The following is an 18295-nucleotide window of genomic DNA, read 5'->3' as shown; positions in this document are numbered from 1 at the left end:
ACCATCCCCACAGTGAAGCATGGTGGTGGCAGCATCATGCTGTGGGGATGTTTTTCCACCGGCAGGGACTGGGAAACGGGTCAGAATTGAAGGAATGATGGATGGCGCTAAATACAGGGAAATTCTTGAGGGAAACCTGTTTCAGACTTCCAGAGATTTGAGACTGGGACGGAGGTTCACCTTCCAGCAGGACAATGACCCTAACATACTGCTAAAGCAACACTTGAGTGGTTTAAGGGGAAACATTTAAATGTCTTGGAATGGCCTAGTCAAAGCCCAGACCTCAATCCAATTGAGAATCTGTGGTATGACTTAAAGATTGCTGTACACCAGCGGAACCCATCCAACTTGAAGGAGCTGGAGCAGTTTTGCCTTGAAGAATGGGCAAAAATCACAGTGGCTAGATGTGCCAAGCTTATAGAGACATACCCCAAGAGACTTGCAGCTGTAATTTCTGCAAAAGGTGGCTTTACAAAGCATTGACTTTGGGGGGGGTGAATAGTTATGCACGCTCAAGTTCTGTTTTTTTGTCTTATTTCTTGTTTGTTTCCCCCCAAAAAATATTTTGTATCTTCAAAGTGGTAGGCATGTTGTGTAAATCAAATGATACAAACCCCCCCAAAATCCATTTTATTTCAAGGTTGTAAGGCAACAAAGTAGGAAAAATGCCAAGGGGGGTGAATACTTTCGCAAGCCACTGTATATTGTTCAGAACCCAGTCACTTTAACCCAGTTATTCAAGGACAGTGTCAAAACAACTCATTATAAACATACACATGTATGGGAGGAGAGAGGGGAAGGGAGCGAGGAAGGAGAGTGTCACGGATTCTACCGAGGCTGCCCTTCCTCCTTGCTCGGGCAGGCTTCGGCGTTTGTCCTCACCAGAGTACTAGCTGCTGCCGATCTATGTTCTATGTTTCTATGTTCTACCTGTTGTTGTCTGATTGTTTCACACCTGTTTCCCATCTTGTAATTACTCCGTCCCTATTTAACCCTGTGGCTCCCATTGTGCTCTGTGCGTGTTTGTTTATTGTTTCGTGTGTCGTTGGTGAGCGGGTTTGTTCCTCCCTGCGTGGAGGTTTACTTGTTTCTTTACGTGTTCAGTAAAGTTACATTTTGATTTAGTTCTGTGTCCTGCGCCTGACTTTGTCTACCGCATTACACTGACACCGTGACAGAAACACGCACCAATATCGAGTCAGCAGGAACAGCCGGATTTACCGAGACGATGGAGGAACGAGTCCAACGTCAAGAGACGATGATTCAGACTCTCGGTGCCACAATGGAACGAGTGTTCCAGATGATGGAACGATTGGAGAGAGGTGGTATCCCTTCACCATTTCCAACCACTCAACCACCTACAACACTGGCTACCACTTCGCCACCTGGGTCCAGTGGAATTCGGCTCTCGCTCCCGAGGGCATATGACGGTACACCTGCCGGGTGCCAGGGATTTCTCCTCCAGGTAGAGCTCTACCTGGCCACTATTCACCCGGCGCCCTCGGGATACGAGAGCGTGTCCGCCCTCATCTCCTGTCTATCGGGGAAGGTGCTTGAGTGGGCCAACGCCGAGTGGGGAGGAATAGACTCGAGAACTGTCTGCTATGAGGATTTCACCCGCCGCTTCCGGGCGGTATTCGATCATCCACCCGAAGGGAGTGCGGCGGGAGAACGTCTGTTCCACCTACGACAGGAGATGAGGAGCGCGCAGGAGTTTGCGCTGGAGTATAGAACTTTAGCAGCCAGCGCGGGATGGAATGAGAGGGCCCTGATCGACCACTATCGTTGCAGCTTAAGGGAGGACGTCCGTCGGGAACTTGCCTGCAGGGACACCAATCTCAACCTGGACCAACTGGTGGACATGTCCATCAGGTTGGATAACCTGTTGGAAACACGCAGACGTTCTGATGGGGGGCCGTCCATTCCATCCCCCAGCACCTCCGAGCCTACCCCCATGGAGCTCGGAGGTGCTACGGTTAGGGAGACTGGGAGAGGGACCGTCCGCTGCACCAACTGTGGCCGCAGAGGACACACTGCTGGTCGGTGCTGGGGAGGGTTCTCAGGAGGTTGAGGCAGCAGGCAGAGCACTGGTCGACCGTCTCAGGTGAGTAGGCACCCGACTAACCCAGAGCTCCCTGTTGCTAATATGTGTATAGATATTATGTTTCCAGAGTTTTCTCCCCATTCCCAGCATAAGGCGCTAGTAGATTCAGGCGCGGCTGGGAATTTTATTGATCGCCAGTATGCCCGTAGTTTAGGGATTCCTACTGTGTCTGTTGACAAACCTTTCCCTGTGCATGCATTAGATAGTCGCACGTTAGGGTCAGGCATAATCAGGGAGGTCACCGCTCCACTGCTGATGATGACGCAGGGGGGTCATGAGGAGAGGATTAGCCTCTATCTGATTGATTCTCCTGCGTATCCTGTGGTGTTGGGACTTCCCTGGTTAACCATTCATGATGCCACGATTTCATGGCAACAGAGGGCTCTCAAGGGATGGTCCGGTCAGTGATCAGGGAGGTGTTTAGGAGTTTCCTTGGGGGCAACTACGGTGGAAAGTCCAAACCAGGTTTCCACTATGCACATTCCTTCCGAGTATGCCGATTTGGCTATCGCCTTCAGTAAAAAGAGGGCGACTAAATTACCACCCCATCGTCCGGGGGATTGTGCGATAAATCTCCAGGTAGGAGCTGCACTTCCCCGGAGTCACGTGTATCCTTTGTCTCAGGAGGAGAAGGCGGCTATGGAGACATATGTCACCGAATCTCTGAGGCAGGGATACATTCGGCCATCCACTTCACCTGTCTCCTCAAGTTTATTTTTTGTGAAGAAGAAAGATGGTGGGTTACGCCCATGCATTGATTACTGTGGCCTAAATCAGATTACCATCAAGTACAGCTATCCATTACCCCTGATAGCTAGTATGACAGAATCATTGCACGGGGCACGCTTCTTCACAAAATTGGATCTCAGGAGCACGTACAACCTAGTGCGTATCCGGGAGGGAGATGAGTGGAAGTCGGCATTTAGTACCACCTCTGGACATTATGAGTATCTGGTCATGCCATACGGGTTAATGAATGCTCCATCAGTTTTCCAATCATTTGTGGATGAGATTTTCAGGGACCTGCACGGACAAGGGGTAGTGGTGTAAATTGATGACATCCTTATATACTCCGCTACACGGGCCGAGCATGTGTCCCTGGTGCGTAAAGTGCGTGGACGACTGTTGGAGCATGACCTGTATGCTAAGGCAGAGAAATGCCTGTTCTTCCAGGAGTCCATCTCTTTCTTGGGGTACCACATGTCCGCGTCAGAGGTGAGGATGGAGAGTGACCGCATTTCGGCCGTGCGTAATTGGGCGACTCCAACCACGGTAAAGGAGGTGCAGCGATTTTTGGGTTTTGCCAATTACTACCGGATATTTATCCGGGGCTTTGGTCAGGTAGCAGCTCCCATTACCTCGTTGCTGAAGGGGGGGCCGGTGCGTCTGCGGTGGTCAGCTGAGGCGGACAGGGCTTTTAGTCGTCTGAAGGACCTGTTTACCTCGGCTCCAGTGCTGGCTCATCCGGACCCCTCCTTAGCCTTCACGGTTGAGGTGGACGCGTCCGAGGCTGGGATAGGCGCTGTACTGTCTCAGCGCTCGGGTTCGCCACCTAAACTCCGCCCCTGTGCCTTCTTTTCGAAGAAGCGCAGCCCGGCGGAGCGCAACTATGATGTGGGGGACCGGGAGCTGTTGGCTGTGGTCGAAGCTCTGAAAGCGTGGAGACATTTGCTTGAGGGGGCTAAACACCCTTTTCTCATTTTGACTAACCACCGCAATCTGGAGTACATCCGGGCAGCGAGGAGATTAAACCCTCGCCAGGCAAGGTGGTCCATGTTTCTCACCCGTTTTTCTTGCAGGCCAGGTTCCCAGAACGCTAAGGCAGATGCTCTGTCTCGACTGTATGACACGGAGGAGAGTTCCGTGGAGCCCACTCCCATACTTCCGGCGTTGTGTCTGGTGGCACCGGTGGTGTGGGAGGTTGACGCGGAGATCGAGCGGGCGTTGCGTAACGAACCCACTCCTCCCCAGTGTCCAGAGGGTCGTGTGTACGTACCGCTGGATGTCCGCGATCGTTTGATCTATTGGGCTCACACGTCACCCTCCTCTGGTCATCCTGGGATAGGTCGGACAGTGCACTGTCTTAGTGAGAAGTACTGGTGGCCCACCTTAGCTAAGGACGTGAGGGTTTATGTTTCCTCCTGCTCGGTGTGCGCCCAGTGTCAGGCTCCTAGACACCTGCCCAGAGGGAAATTGCAACCCCTACCCGTTCCACAACGACCATGGTCCCACCTATCGGTGGATTTCGTGACGGATCTTCCCCCCTCACAAGGGAACACCACGATCCTGGTCGTTGTGGATCTGTTTTCTAAGTCCTGCCGCCTCATTCCTCTGCCCGGCCTCCCTACGGCCCTACAGACTGCTGAGGCCCTATTTACACACGTCTTCCGGCACTACGGGGTACCTGAGGATATAGTGTCTGATCGGGGTTCCCAGTTCACCTCAAGGGTTTGGATGGCGTTCATGGAACGTCTGGGAGTCTCGGTCAGTCTGACCTCAGGGTTTCACCCCGAGAGTAACGGGCAGGTGGAGAGAGTACTGTCACGGATTCTGCCGAGGCTGCCCTTCCTCCTTGCTCGGGCAGGCTTCGGCGTTCGTCGTCACCGGAGTACTAGCTACTGCCGATCTATGTTCTATGTTCTACCTGTTGTTGTCTGATTGTTTCCCATCTTGTAATTACTCCGTCCCTATTTAACCCTGTGGCTCCCATTGTGCTCTGTGCGTGTTTGTTTATTGTTTCGTGTGTCGTTGGTGAGCGGGTTTGTTCCTCCCTGCGTGGAGGTTTACTTGTTTCTTTACGTGTTCAGTAAAGTTACGTTTTCATTTAGTTCTGTGTCCTGCGCCTGACTTCGTCTACTGCATTACACTGACACCGTGACAGAGAGAAAGGGAGAAAAATTAGGAAGAGAAGGGAGAGAGAGGTCATGGTCAACAACACCATTGACCAGTCACACGTCAGGCTGTAGACTGTAAACATGCTCTCGTGTACACATTAAAATATGCAAAACACAACCCTTGTCTGAGCAGCTCAAACACTCCATATTCACAAGTTTCTGTGGCTGCAGGAATATGGAAGCCTGCTCTGTCCGTCCATCAGTCTCGATGTCCGTCTGTCCATCTGACCAATCATCAAGTCTGAACATCAGCTATTCAATTACACCTAGCGCCAGCCAAACGTTAACCATCACTCAAATCATAACCTCATCTCTTCAGTCTCTCACTGCATCATCTTCTATCAGAGGATAGTCTAGATTCCAGAATCTTCTATATTCTAGAATGAAGATGGTGGGGAGGAGCGCAGCCAGACCAGATCAGCCGAGCAGCAGACAGTGAAAATTAAACATTAAACATGTGGATGTGATGGGAAGATTAATGATCACTCAGACAGAGCCTCCTTTCCTATTTTTGGGTCAATGCACTGTAATCCAATAACTGCAGTCTGTTGTTTTTTCACCCAGATATAGTACATGGAATCTTAACATTTCATCCCCATTTTCACAGAATTAATTTGTTCACCCAGACACCCAAGTCTGTGAGCTGTGTGTAGATCATGTAGATTTGTGTGAGGCTGTGTGTAGTGTAGTCAGATCTCTGTTAGTGTGTGTGTGTGTGTGTGTGTGTGTGTGTGTGTGTTCGGGCTCCCCAGGGAGATTCAGTCTGTCCGAGGTGTGACGTATTGGAGCAGCACATCAGGGGGGTTTTATGAATGGAGTGTGAGTGTGGTGCGATGACATACGCTCCACTTACAGACAAGAGTAAATGATGAACAGTTGGGTGTGCCAAAAGGAGAACAAAGCTGCAGCATTTTGCTGTGCAATTCAACACACTTCATCCTAAAACCATCATTTTTCCATGAGGGGCCGCAGTGGCTCGTGGGTCTGCATACCCACATCCATACGCCCCCCCACCTTGCGAGCAAAACATTTTAACGGCCTCCCTCTTGACAGCAAAGATTTTAAAAAATAGTTTTAAAGTTCATTTCCTGCAATTCTACACATTTTGCCATGGGGCCGAGAGAAGATTTTGCAATTTTATAACTCATTTCATACAATTCTACTCATTTTGCCATTGGGCGGAGAGAAAAATTAGCAGTTTTACAACTAATTTCCTGCAATTCTAAACATTTTGACATAGAGGGTGGAGGCAAATGTTTGCAGTTTTTAATATGATAACTGATGATCAATCACCCCGGTCAGATAGCTGGCTGCTAGACTAACTTACCAATAAATATAAAAAAAACACTGACATGGGATAATTGAGTGACTGCTGATGCACAACCAAATTTTGAAATTGCACCTTGTGTATTCTATTATTCTAACTCTCAACAGTAAGTTGAGACCCCGAATGAGTTCCCTGTGTTAGATGTAAAATGAAAACTGACTGCATACAGTGCATTCAGACAACACTATATACAGTGGGGAGAACAAGTATTTGATACACTGCCGATTTTGCAGGTTTTCCTACTTACAAAGCATGTAGAGGTCTGTAATTTTTATCATAGGTACACTTCAACTGTGAGAGATGGAATCTAAAACAAAAACCCAGAAAATCACATTGTATGATTTTTAAGTAATTAATTTGCATTTTATTGCATGACATAAGTATTTGATACATCAGAAAAGCAGAACTTAATATTTGGTACAGAAACCTTTGTTTGCAATTACAGAGATCATACCTTTCCTGTAGGTCGTGACCAGGTTTGCACACACTGCAGCAGGGATTTTGGCCCACTCCTCCATACAGACCTTCTCCAGATCCTTCAGGTTTCGGGGCTGTCGCTGGGCAATACGGACTTTCAGCTCCCTCCAAAGATTTTGTATTGGGTTCAGGTCTGGAGACTGGCTAGGCCACTCCAGGACCTTGAGATAATTCTTACGGAGTCACTCCTTAGTTGCCCTGGCTGTGTGTTTCGGGTCGTTGTCATGTTGGAAGACCCAGCCACGACCCATCTTCAATGCTCTTACTGAGGGAAGGAGGTTATTGGCCAAGATCTCGCGATACATGGCCCCATCCATCCTCCCCTCAATACGGTACAGTCGTCCTGTCCCCTTTGCAGAAAAGCATCCCCAAAGAATGATGTTTCCACCTCCATGCTTCACGGTTGGGATGGTTTTCTTGGGGTTGTACTCATCCTTCTTCTTCCTCCAAACACGGCGAGTGGAGTTTAGACCAAAAAGCTCTATTTTTGTCTCATCAGACCACATGACCTTCTCCCATTCCTCCTCTGGATCATCCAGATGGTCAATGGCAAACTTCAGATGGGCCTGGACAAGCGCTGGCTTGAGCAGGGGGACCTTGCGTGCGCTGCAGGATTTTAATCCATGACGGCGTAATGTGTTACTAATGGTTTTCTTTGAGACTGTGGTCCCAGCTCTCTTCAGGTCATTGACCAGGTCCTGCCGTGTAGTTCTGGGCTGTTCCCTGACCTTCCTCATGATCATTGATGCCCCACGAGGTGAGATCTTGCATGGAGCCCCAGACCGAGGGTGATTGACCGTCATCTTGAACTTCTTCCATTTTCTAATAATTGCGCCAACAGTTGTTGCCTTCTCATCAAGCTGCTTGCCTATTGTCCTGTAGCCCATCCCAGCCTTGTGCAGGTCTACAATTGTATCCCTGATGTCCTTACACAGCTCTCTGATCTTGGCCATTGTGGAGAGGTTGGAGTCTGTTTGATTGAGTGTGTGGACAGGTGTCTTTTATACAGGTAACGAGTTCAAACAGGTACAGTTAATACAGGTAATGAGTGGAGAACAGGAGGGCTTCTTAAAGAAAAACTAACAGGTCTGTGAGAGCCAGAATTCTTACTGGTTGGTAGGTGATCAAATACTTATGTCATGCAATAAAATGCAAATGAATTACTTAAAAATCATACAATGTGATTTTCTGGATTTTTGTTTTAGATTCCGTCTCTCACAGTTGAAGTGTACCTATGATAAAAATTACAGACCTCTACATGCTTTGTAAGTAGGAAAACCTGTAAAATCGGCAGTGTATCAAATACTTGTTCTCCCCACTGTATATATCATATATCAAAGCTTTGTTGTGCACACACTCCCCTCCATATGCATACGCTAGCGTACCTGTAGACTCCCATTCATTGTGCTAATGCTAGTTAACATTGGCTTGCGGAACTACCTCTAACTTCCTTCATACTGCAAGCAGAGGCATAATAATTGCCAGAATCTCGCAGTATCCCTTTAAAGTAGTCGCCCCCGTGTGAAGAAGTCATAAGTATTTGGACTAATTCACTTATAGTGTATCAAAGTAGTCAAAAGTTAAGTATTTGTTCCCATATTCCTAGCACACAATGACTACATCAAGCTTGTGACTCTACAAACTTGTTGGATGCATTTGCAGTTTGTTTTGGTAATGTTTTGGATTATGTTTTGCCCACTGAAAGGTTAATAATGTATTGTGCCATTTTGGAGTCACTTTTATTGTAAGTAACAATAGAAGATGTTTCTGAACACTTCTGCATTAATGTGGATGATACCATGAATCGTGAATAATGATGAGTGAGAAAGTTACAGAGGCACAAAAATCATACCACCCCAGAAAATGCATGTTATTGTTGTAGCATCTCACTCATCATTATTCCTGACTCATGATGTTCAGAAACAACTCACAAAGAAAATTACATTCCCCATTCAGTTACTATTGGGCAAAACATAATCCAAAAGACAACCAAAACAAACTGCAAATGCATCAAACCAGCCTGTAGAGTCACAAGCTTGATGTTGTCATTGCGTGCAAGAAATATTGGATCAATCCTACTTTACATTGACATGGTGTCTTATCTTCTACTGGTCTGGTGATGGGACAAAACAACTGTACTGTACAACACTGTCTTAGACACAACCTGAGAGTAGTTTTTCAGCAATCTTAGACTTAAAGCACAAAACTCTGCATACAGATGAGTACATACAGAATGCATACAGTGGAATATAGTTTTTTAAGAAGCCTAGACAGACCCATAGAACACAAACTCAGCCCTGTCTTCTGAAGTGTGTGTGAAATATGTTCTGTGCTGCCTTCTAGGAGTGTGTATGTGTATCTTGTCCTACCTTGACCTCCTGACTGGTGAACACCTCAACGTCCACCACACAGGCGATGAGGACAGAGATATCACAGTCCAGGCTTCGTGAAGGCATTCTCACTCCTTTTTGCACCGCTCAGACAGACAGATAAAACAACTGCTAGAATCTACTGCTCGCTCTACAAAGGACAGCTGGTCCGGAGCACCTATGTGTGTGTTTTCGCCGGAGTGTGTGTGTGTTGTGCTCTGAAGAGCCCACTCTGTAGTAGTCTCTAGCAGTGAGGCAGGCTGGGTGTTACTCTGGGCTGGCTGGCTGGGGAAGCAGAGACGCTGTGGGAGAAATCAGCCCACTAGCCCCCCCCCCTCCCCACACACACTCTCTCTCTCACACACATACACAAAATATCAAACAAGGCAGATATTCTTTTCACGTTGATCCTCTTGTACGGCTAAGCCTCTTGCCTTTCTCTCATCCTGAACTAGTGGGGTTATGCAGTGGAGCAAATAGAAAACGATGAGGTGCCAAAACTGTTTTTCTAACTAAACAACACAGACAGACAGCGTTGTGTCCGAGGCATGAATCACACCGCTGCAGACTCTGATTTGGGAAGGGAATGGGGAGGTTGTTACAGAGACACAGTCACACAGTTAATATAACACACGTATTACTGATATGGAACAGAGCTATCATGCCTCTGATGGAACCCTGCATGTTGTCACTGATTTGCATTCCACACCATGCTCCCTAAAATCAAGAGACACACTGACTCAGACACACATAGGGCTCTGGGGAAGGACTCAAATAACATTCTGCAGTATGATCATTGGAACATACAGTGCCTTGCAAAAGTATTTATCCCCATTGGCGTTTTTCCTATTTTGTTGCATTACAACCTGTAATTTAAATTGATTTTTATTTGGATTTCATGTAATGGACATACACAAAATAGTCCAAGTTGTTGAAGTGGAATGAAAAAAAAAAACTTGTTTCAAACAATTCTAAAAAATAAATAACAGAAAAGTGGTGCGTGCATATGTATTCACCCCCTTTGCTATGAAGCCCCTAAATAAGATCTGGTGCAACCAATTACCTTCAGAAGTCACATAATTAGTTAAATAAAGTCCACCTGTGTGCAATCCCACGGAGCACCATTAAATCCATCATAAAAAAATGGAAAGAATATGGCACCACAACAAACCTGCCAAGAGAGGGCCGCCCACCAAAACTAAAGATAACCCTGAAGGAGCTGCAAAGCTCCACAGCGGAGATTGGAGTATCTGTCCATAGGGACCACTTTAAGCCGTACACTCCACAGAGCTGGGCTTTACGGAAGATTGGCCAGAAAAAAGCCATTGCTTAAAGAAAAAAAAAAGTGTGTGTTCGCCAAAAGGCATGTGGGAGACTCCCCAAACATATGGAAGAAGGTACTCTGGTCAGATTAGACTAAAATTGAGATTTTTGGCCATCAAGGAAAACGCTATGTCTGGCGCAAACCCAATACCTCTCATCACCCCGAAAACACCATCCCCACAGTGAAGCATGGTGGTGGCAGCATCATGCTGTGGGGATGTTTTTCTTCTGCAGGGACTGGGAAACTGGTCAGAATTGAAGGAATGATGGATGGCGCTAAATACAGGGAATTTCTTGAGGGAAACCTGTTTCAGTCTTCCAGAGATTTGAGACTGGGACGGAGGTTCACCTTCCAGCAGGACAATGACTCTAAGCATACTGCTAAAGCAACACTCGAGTGGTTTAAGGGGAAACATTTAAATGTCTTGGAATGGCCTAGTCAAAGCCCAGACCTCAATCCAATTGAGAATCTGTGGTATGACTTAAAGATTGCTGTACACCAGCGGAACCCATCCAACTTGAAGGAGCTGGAGCAGTTTTGCCTTGAAGAATGGGCAAAAATCACAGTGGCTAGATGTGCCAAGCTTATAGAGACATACCCCAAGATACTTGCAGCTGTAATTACTACAAAAGGTGGCTCTACAAAGCATTTACTTTGGGGGGTGAATAGTTATGCACGCTCAAGTTCTGTTTTTTGTCTTATTTCTTGTTTGTTTCACAAGAAAAAATAAAAAGTGGTAGGCATGTCGTGTAAATCAAATGATACAACCCCCCCAAAAAATCAATTTTAATTCCAGGTTGTAAGGCAATAGATTAGGGTATCTGTACTTTACTTTACTATTTATATTTGCAAACTTTTACTTTTACTCCACTACATTCCTATAGAAAATATAGTGCCTTCAGAAAGTATTCATACCCCTTGATTTATTCCACATTTTGTGAATTCCAAATGGATTAAATCGATGTTCTTTCTATCCCATCTACACACAGTACCCCATAATGACAAAGTGAAAACATGTTTTTAGAAATGTATTGAAAATGAAATACAGAAATCTCATTTACATAAGTCTTCACACCCCTGAGTCCATACTTTGTAGATGCACCTTTGGCAGCGATTACAGCTGTGAGTCTTTCTGGGTAAGTACTAACTCCAAAAAGTTTTGGGACACTGTAAAGTCCATGGAGAATAAGAGCACCTCCTCCCTGCTGCCCACTGCACTGAGGCTAGGAAACACTATCACCACCGATAAATCTACAATAATCGAGAATTTCAACAAGCATTTTGCTACGGCTGGCCATGCTTTCCACCTGGCTACCACTACCCCGGCCACCAGCTCTGCACCCTCTGATGCAACTTGCCCATGCCCCCCCCGCTTCTCCTTCACACAAATTCAGACAGCTGATGTTCTGAAAGAGCTGCAAAATCTGGACCCCTACAAATCATCTGGGCTAGACAATCTGGACCCTTTCTTTCTAAAAAATAGCCGCCGAAATTGTCGCAACCCCTATTACTAGCCTGTTCAACCTCTCTTTCGTAACGTCTGAGATCCCCAGAGATTGGAAAGCTGCCGCGGTCATCCCCCTCTTCAAAGGGGGTGACACTCTAGATCCAAACTGTTACAGACCTATATCCATCCTGCCCTGCCTTTCGAACGTTTTTGAAAGCCAAGTTAACAAACAGATCACCGACCATTTCGAATCACACCGTACCTTCTCCGATATGCAATCCGGTTTCCGAGCTAGTCATGGGTGCACCTCAGCCACGCACAAGGTCCAAAACGATAGCATAACTGCGATCCATAATAGACAGTACTGTGCAGCAGTCTTCATCGACCTGGCCAAGGCTTTCAACTCTGTCAACCACCGCATTCTTATTGGCAGATTAAATATCCTTGGTTTCTCAAATGACTGCCTCGCCTGGTTCACCAACTACTTCTCAGATAGAGTTCAATGTGTCAAATCGGAGGCCCTGTTGTCTGGACCTATGGCAGTCTCTATGGGGGTGCCACAGGGTTCAATTCTTGGGCCGGCTCTTTTCTCCGTGTATATCAATGATGTCACTCTTACTGCTGGTGACTCTCAGATCCACCTCTACGCAGACGACACCATTTTGTATACATCTGGCCCTTCATTGGACACTGTGTTAACAAACCTCCAAACGAGCTTCAATGCCATACAACACTCCTTCCGTAGCCTCCAACTGCTCTTAAACACTAGTAAAACTAAATGCATGCTCTTCAATCGAACGCTGCTGGCATCCGCCCACCCGACTAGAATCACTACTCTCGACGGGTCTGACCTAGAGTATGTGGACAACTACAAATACCTAGGTGTCTGGTTAGACTGTAAACTCTCCTTCCAGACTCACATTAAGCATCTCCGATGTCATTTACAAAATAGCCTCCAACACTCTACTCAGCAAATTGGATGTAGTCTATCACAGTGCCATCCGTTTTGTCACCAAAGCCCCATATACTACCCACCACTGTGACCTGTACGCTCTTGTTGGCTGGTCCTCACTACATATTAGTCGCCAAACCCACTGGCTCCAGGCCATCTATAAATCACTGCTAGGCAAATCCCCGCCTTATCTTAGCTCATTGGTCACCATAGCAACACCTACCGTATTCTGCGCTCCAGCAGGTATATCTCACTGGTCATCCCCAAAGCCAACACCTACTTTGGCCACCATTCCTTCCAGTTCTCTGCTGCCAATGACTGGAACAAACTGCAAAAATATATGAAGCTGGAGACTCTTATCTCCCTCACTAACTTTAAGCATCAGTTGTCAGAGCACCTTACCGATCACTGCACCTGTACACAGCCCATCTGAAATTAGCCCACTCAACTACCTCATCCCCATATTGTTATTTATTTTGCTCATTTGCACCTCAGTATCTCTATTTGCACATCATCTCTTGCACATCTATCATTCCAGTGTTAATACTAATTGTAATTATTTTGCACTATGGCCTATTTATTGCCTTACCTCCATAACTTGCTACATTTGCACACACTGTATATATATTTTCTGTGGTATTTTTGACTTTATGTTTTGTTTTACCCCATATGTAACTCTGTGTTGTTGTTTTTATAGCACTGCTTTGCTTTATCTTGGCCAGGTCGCAGTTGTAAATGAGAACTTGTTCTCAACTGGCTTACCTGGTTAAATAAAGGTGAAATAAAAATAAATAAATAAAAAAGTCTCTAAGAGCTTTCCACACCTGGATTGTGCAACATTTGCCCATTATTCTTTCAAAATTCTTCAAGCTCTGTCAAATTGGTTGTTTATCATTGCTAGACAACAATTTTCAGGTCTTGACATAGATCTTCAAGTAGATTTAAGTCAAAACTTTAACTCGGCCACTCATGAACATTCACTGTCTTCTTGGTAAGCAACTCCAGTGTAGATTTGGCCTTGTGTTTTAGGTTATTGTCCTGCTGAGAAGTGAATTAATCTCCCAGTGTCTGTTGGAAAGCAGACTGAACCAGGTTTTCTTCTAGGATTTTGCCTGTGCTTAGCTCCATTCCGTTAATTTTTTATCCTGAAAAACATCCCAGTCCTTAACCATTACAAGAATACCCATAACATGATGCAGTCACCACTATGCTTGAAAATATGGAGAGTGGTACTCAGTAATGTGTTGTATTGGATTTGCCCCAAACATAACACTTTGTATTCCGGACAACAAGTTAATTTACTAGCCAAATTCTTTGCAGTATTACTTTAGTTCCTTGTTGCAAACAGAATGCATGTTTTAGAATATTTTTTTGTTCTGTACCGGCTTTCTTCTTTTCAATTAGGTTAGTATTGTGTAGTAACTACAATGTTGTTGATCCATCCTCAGTTTTCTCCTATTACAGCCATTAAACTCTGTAACTTTTTTAAAGTCACCATTGGCCTCATGGTAAAATCCCTGAGCGGTTTCCTTCCTCTCCGGCAACTGAGTTAGGAAGGACGCCTGTATCTTTGTAATGATTGGGTGTATTGATACACCATCCAAAGTGTAATTAATAACTTCACTATGCTCAAATAGATATTCAATGTCTGCTTTTTCTCTTTTTTACCAATCTACCAATAGGTGCCCTTCTTTGCGAGGCATTGGAAAACCTCCCTGGTCTTTGTGGTTGAATCTGTGTTTGAAATTCACTGCTCGACTGAGGGACCTTACAGATAATTGTATGTGTGGGGTACAGAGATGAGGTAGTCATTCAAAAATCATGTTAAACACTATTATTGCACACAGAGTCCATGCAACTTATTATGACTTAATAAGCACATTTTTACTTTGCCATAACAAAAGGGTTGAATACTTATTGACTCATGATATATCAGCTTTTCATTTTTTATTAATTTGTAAAGAAAAATCTAAAAACATAATTCTACTTTGACATTATGGGGTACTGTGTGTAGGTCAGTGACACAAAATCTCAATTTAATCCATTTTCAATTCAGGCTGAAAAAGTCAAGGGGTGTGAATACTTTCTGAAGGCACTGTATGTACTTTTTACTCCCACACATTTTCCCTGACACCCAAAAGTACTTGCTACATTTGGAATGCTCAGGCAGGACAGCAATATGGTCCAATTCACACACTTTCCATATAACACGTTGTCATCCCTACTGTCTCTGATCTGGCGGAGTCACTAAACACAAATACTGCGTTTTTGAGTGTTGGAGTGTGCCCCTAGCTGTCCGTTAAAAAAAATAATAATAATTGTGCCGTCTGGTTTGCTTAATGTAAGGAATTTGATGTATAGTATTTACTTTTACTTTTTACTTTTACTCAAGTATGACAATTTAGTACTATCCAACACTATACTTAATTATATTTAAAACCAGATATTTATATACTTTTACTCAAGTAGTATTTTACTGGGTGACTTTCACTTTTACTTGAGTCATTTTCTATTAAGGTATCTTTACTTTTACTCAAGTATGACAACTGGGATCTTTTTCCACCACTGATAGTACCAAAAGCATTGACAATACCAATTCATTTAATATTATAAAAAGATAGTTAAAAGACTGTAACTACTTTTATAATCATTATAATTTATTTCCGCATCCTCATTGCTTATTCTACTGTAGTATACATTATCTGTGATATATCAAAGGATGAAATGATGATGAATAATGCATGGGTCTAATGCTGACGTTATTTCACAGGGGTGCTCTGGTGTTCATTTCACATCTCCTCCTCTTGGTCTTAGTATCTGAGCCACCCAGTGGTCAAACGCGGCTATTTGTCCAGGGTTAACAACAGAGGCTCCATGGAGTACAGCCAACTCATTAACCTCCATGGAATACACATAGATATGGATAGTACTTATCTCTATGGGAATACATGCAATGCACAGAACACCAGTCATGCTGAGGCAAGGGGCATTTTATTATATGGAGGTTATAGCTATGGAGGTATTGTGTGACTGTATACTGACCAGGTACACTCAAACGAGGGTAGAATGTGTTTGCATCTCTCCTCTCCATCTCTCCTTCTTATTTCACTTCTCTATCTTTCACCCTCTTTCTCTCTCCTTTCTCCCTCTCTCACATTCAGGTGTTTTGACAGAACGATCCTGCAGTATTATATCGTCCTTTCTTAATGGAAAAGCAGCCTCTGTCAAACCCCCCGACCACTCACACACACGCACGCACACACACACACACTCTGCCTGTTGTCCTTGGTGTCGATAAACAACCCATCTCAGCCTGTTACAGTGGGGTGAAGACCATTTTATTACATAAACCCAACAGACTCACAAGGACCCGTTTGTGTCGTTGAGCTGAAAATAAAATATGGTATTGGCTTCGATACAGACAGGCCAGGCCCAAGCCGCTTAGACTAAGTGCGCTGGCTGAGACAGAGGTGGGGGCTGATTGCACACACCACTACAGGGTGCTTGATAACAATCGCACACACAGACAGACTGTCTGCGTAAGTGGAACACTTTAAAAGCCACTTGCCCACATCTCAACAGAGAAGAAACATGAGTGACCAGAGCTAGAGAAGGACAGTAACAGCACAGTCAGTGGAATACATTCTACTCCTGATATCTGAAGCAAGTGCATTATATGTAGGTGAAATGGAATTGATAAACAGAACACTTATCTAATGTGCACTTATCAGGGTCAACTGTATACGTTAAAACCAAACAATCAGTTAAAGCCAATAAAGTAATAAAGCCTCCCTCTCTACCAGGTTTCCTATAGTAAATAAAGCCCAGTCCATCCATTTAGCTGCTTATCTAAGGCCACACAAAGCCATCATCATCCCGGCCACAACGCCCTGCCTGCCTGCCAGTGTTAGGGGCAGGAATAATCTCTCTGTTGACCGTTGACGGGAAACCCTTGATTAGATAAAGGAGAGTCACAACTGAAGGCCTAGCCAGTCTTCTAACTGGTTATTGACAGACAACTGTTGATTGGGGAAATGGAAAATCTAGTGTTCAGTGGAACAACAGCACAGAGAGACCTTTGTGACCAGCAAGACTCTGCTGGGAACTGGCTGTTGTCAATGGAGTCTCTGCACAACACAGACAGACAGAGCTGTTTCTAGGTTCAAGATGAGTGTTTCAACTTTGACATTATAAAGGATGTCCATACAGTATGTGCATGAACTGCACACAACCATACACAAAAGTGGCAGTTTCAAGTACTTGTGTGGGCTACACACAAGAAATGCATACAGAAAAGCTTAGAATTCATAGAAGAAAGAAACCGCAAGCAATCACATAAACAAAAACAAAAACGTAATAACACTTGGTGAATCAAACAACAAAAGCTTCCATTGTCAGCAGAGCTCTTGTAGCTGTGCCTAGGCTCCGCCACAAGGGTAAATTATTGTTTTTCTGTCTTCCATTCACTCACTTCTTCCTTTTATTGCAGCTGGTTGATTCTGACTCCTGCCTCCTGTTCTGTGTGTTTGGTTTATTCAGGTGTACTCAGGAGGAATAAAACAATGAAGAGCTGTGTTGTGGTGAATGACAGAGAGAGCCATTCTATCTTCTCACAGACAGTCAACAGTAAACACAGTAACGGATTCTTTATTCAGAACCAGTCTGATACACTGGGCCCTCCCCGGGGGCCTCTGGTACTGACTAGGGCTGGCCCGGCTATACCTTGACGAGAATACTGTAGCGCTGCCAGGACCTGATGTGAGGAGACCCAGAACCAACTGTGAGGGGCTTTGTTATAGAAATGTCCCTAATCTAAAACTGCTGTCTCCCCTGCAGCACCGCCTCACTGAGCAGCCAGACCCAGTCACACTGCTATGCTGCTATCACAGCCAGCAGTCAGCACAGAGAGGACAGAGGGGGAGGAGAGGAGAGAGACAAAGAGAGAGAGGGAGCTAGAGATGGAGAGAAAGAGAAAAGGGGGATAGAGGAGAGAGGGAGACGAGAGAGAGAGGAAGATGAGCTGGAGATGGAGAGAGAGCAGAAAGAGAGAGATTTAGAGAGAGCTGAGAACATGGTGAGGTTGAGGTTAATTTAAGGTGAGCAACTGAAGGTGTGATACTAATAATCTACAGTTGCTGAGGGAAGTGAGAGCGTGAGAGAAAGACAGGGTTTACAAAAGGTGAGAATTTGATGGAGAAGGAAAGATAAATAAAGAAATGGATCCCAGAAAATATAAGAGGGGGAAATCGAAAGAAAGAGAGAATCAATGTATTGTCCAACACAAATGCCAAGGAGTCTACCACAAACTGTGTCCCATAGAAGGCAATGAAGCCCATACTGTAGGTGCCAGTCTGCCCATGTGAAGTGGAGACACTGAAGACACGGGGACAAATTGCCTGTA

At 45.1% G+C, this 18295-nt stretch overlaps 1 protein-coding gene across 3 annotated transcripts in view; it reads right to left on the bottom strand.

Moving 5' to 3' along the window:
- rcan2 (regulator of calcineurin 2) overlaps positions 1 to 18295 on the bottom strand; it is a 116817-nt gene that overhangs the window by 36466 nt on the left and 62056 nt on the right. Inside the window, exon 1 of one of the 3 annotated variants that reach the window (XM_041860506.1) lies at positions 9172 to 9413. The exons of the other annotated variants lie outside the window; for them this stretch is intronic. Within the exon in view, the coding sequence (XP_041716440.1) occupies positions 9172 to 9258 (87 nt within the window). The 5' untranslated portion in view covers positions 9259 to 9413. Of the gene's footprint in view, positions 1 to 9171; positions 9414 to 18295 lie in introns of those variants that run through there. 3 annotated transcript variants of the gene reach the window in all.

The sequence above is a fragment of the Coregonus clupeaformis genome, chromosome 33 (assembly GCF_020615455.1).
Source record: "Coregonus clupeaformis isolate EN_2021a chromosome 33, ASM2061545v1, whole genome shotgun sequence".
Taxonomy (NCBI): domain Eukaryota; kingdom Metazoa; phylum Chordata; class Actinopteri; order Salmoniformes; family Salmonidae; genus Coregonus; species Coregonus clupeaformis.
Note: the sequence above shows the minus strand (reverse complement) of the source record. Positions and strands in the feature narration are given on the sequence as shown.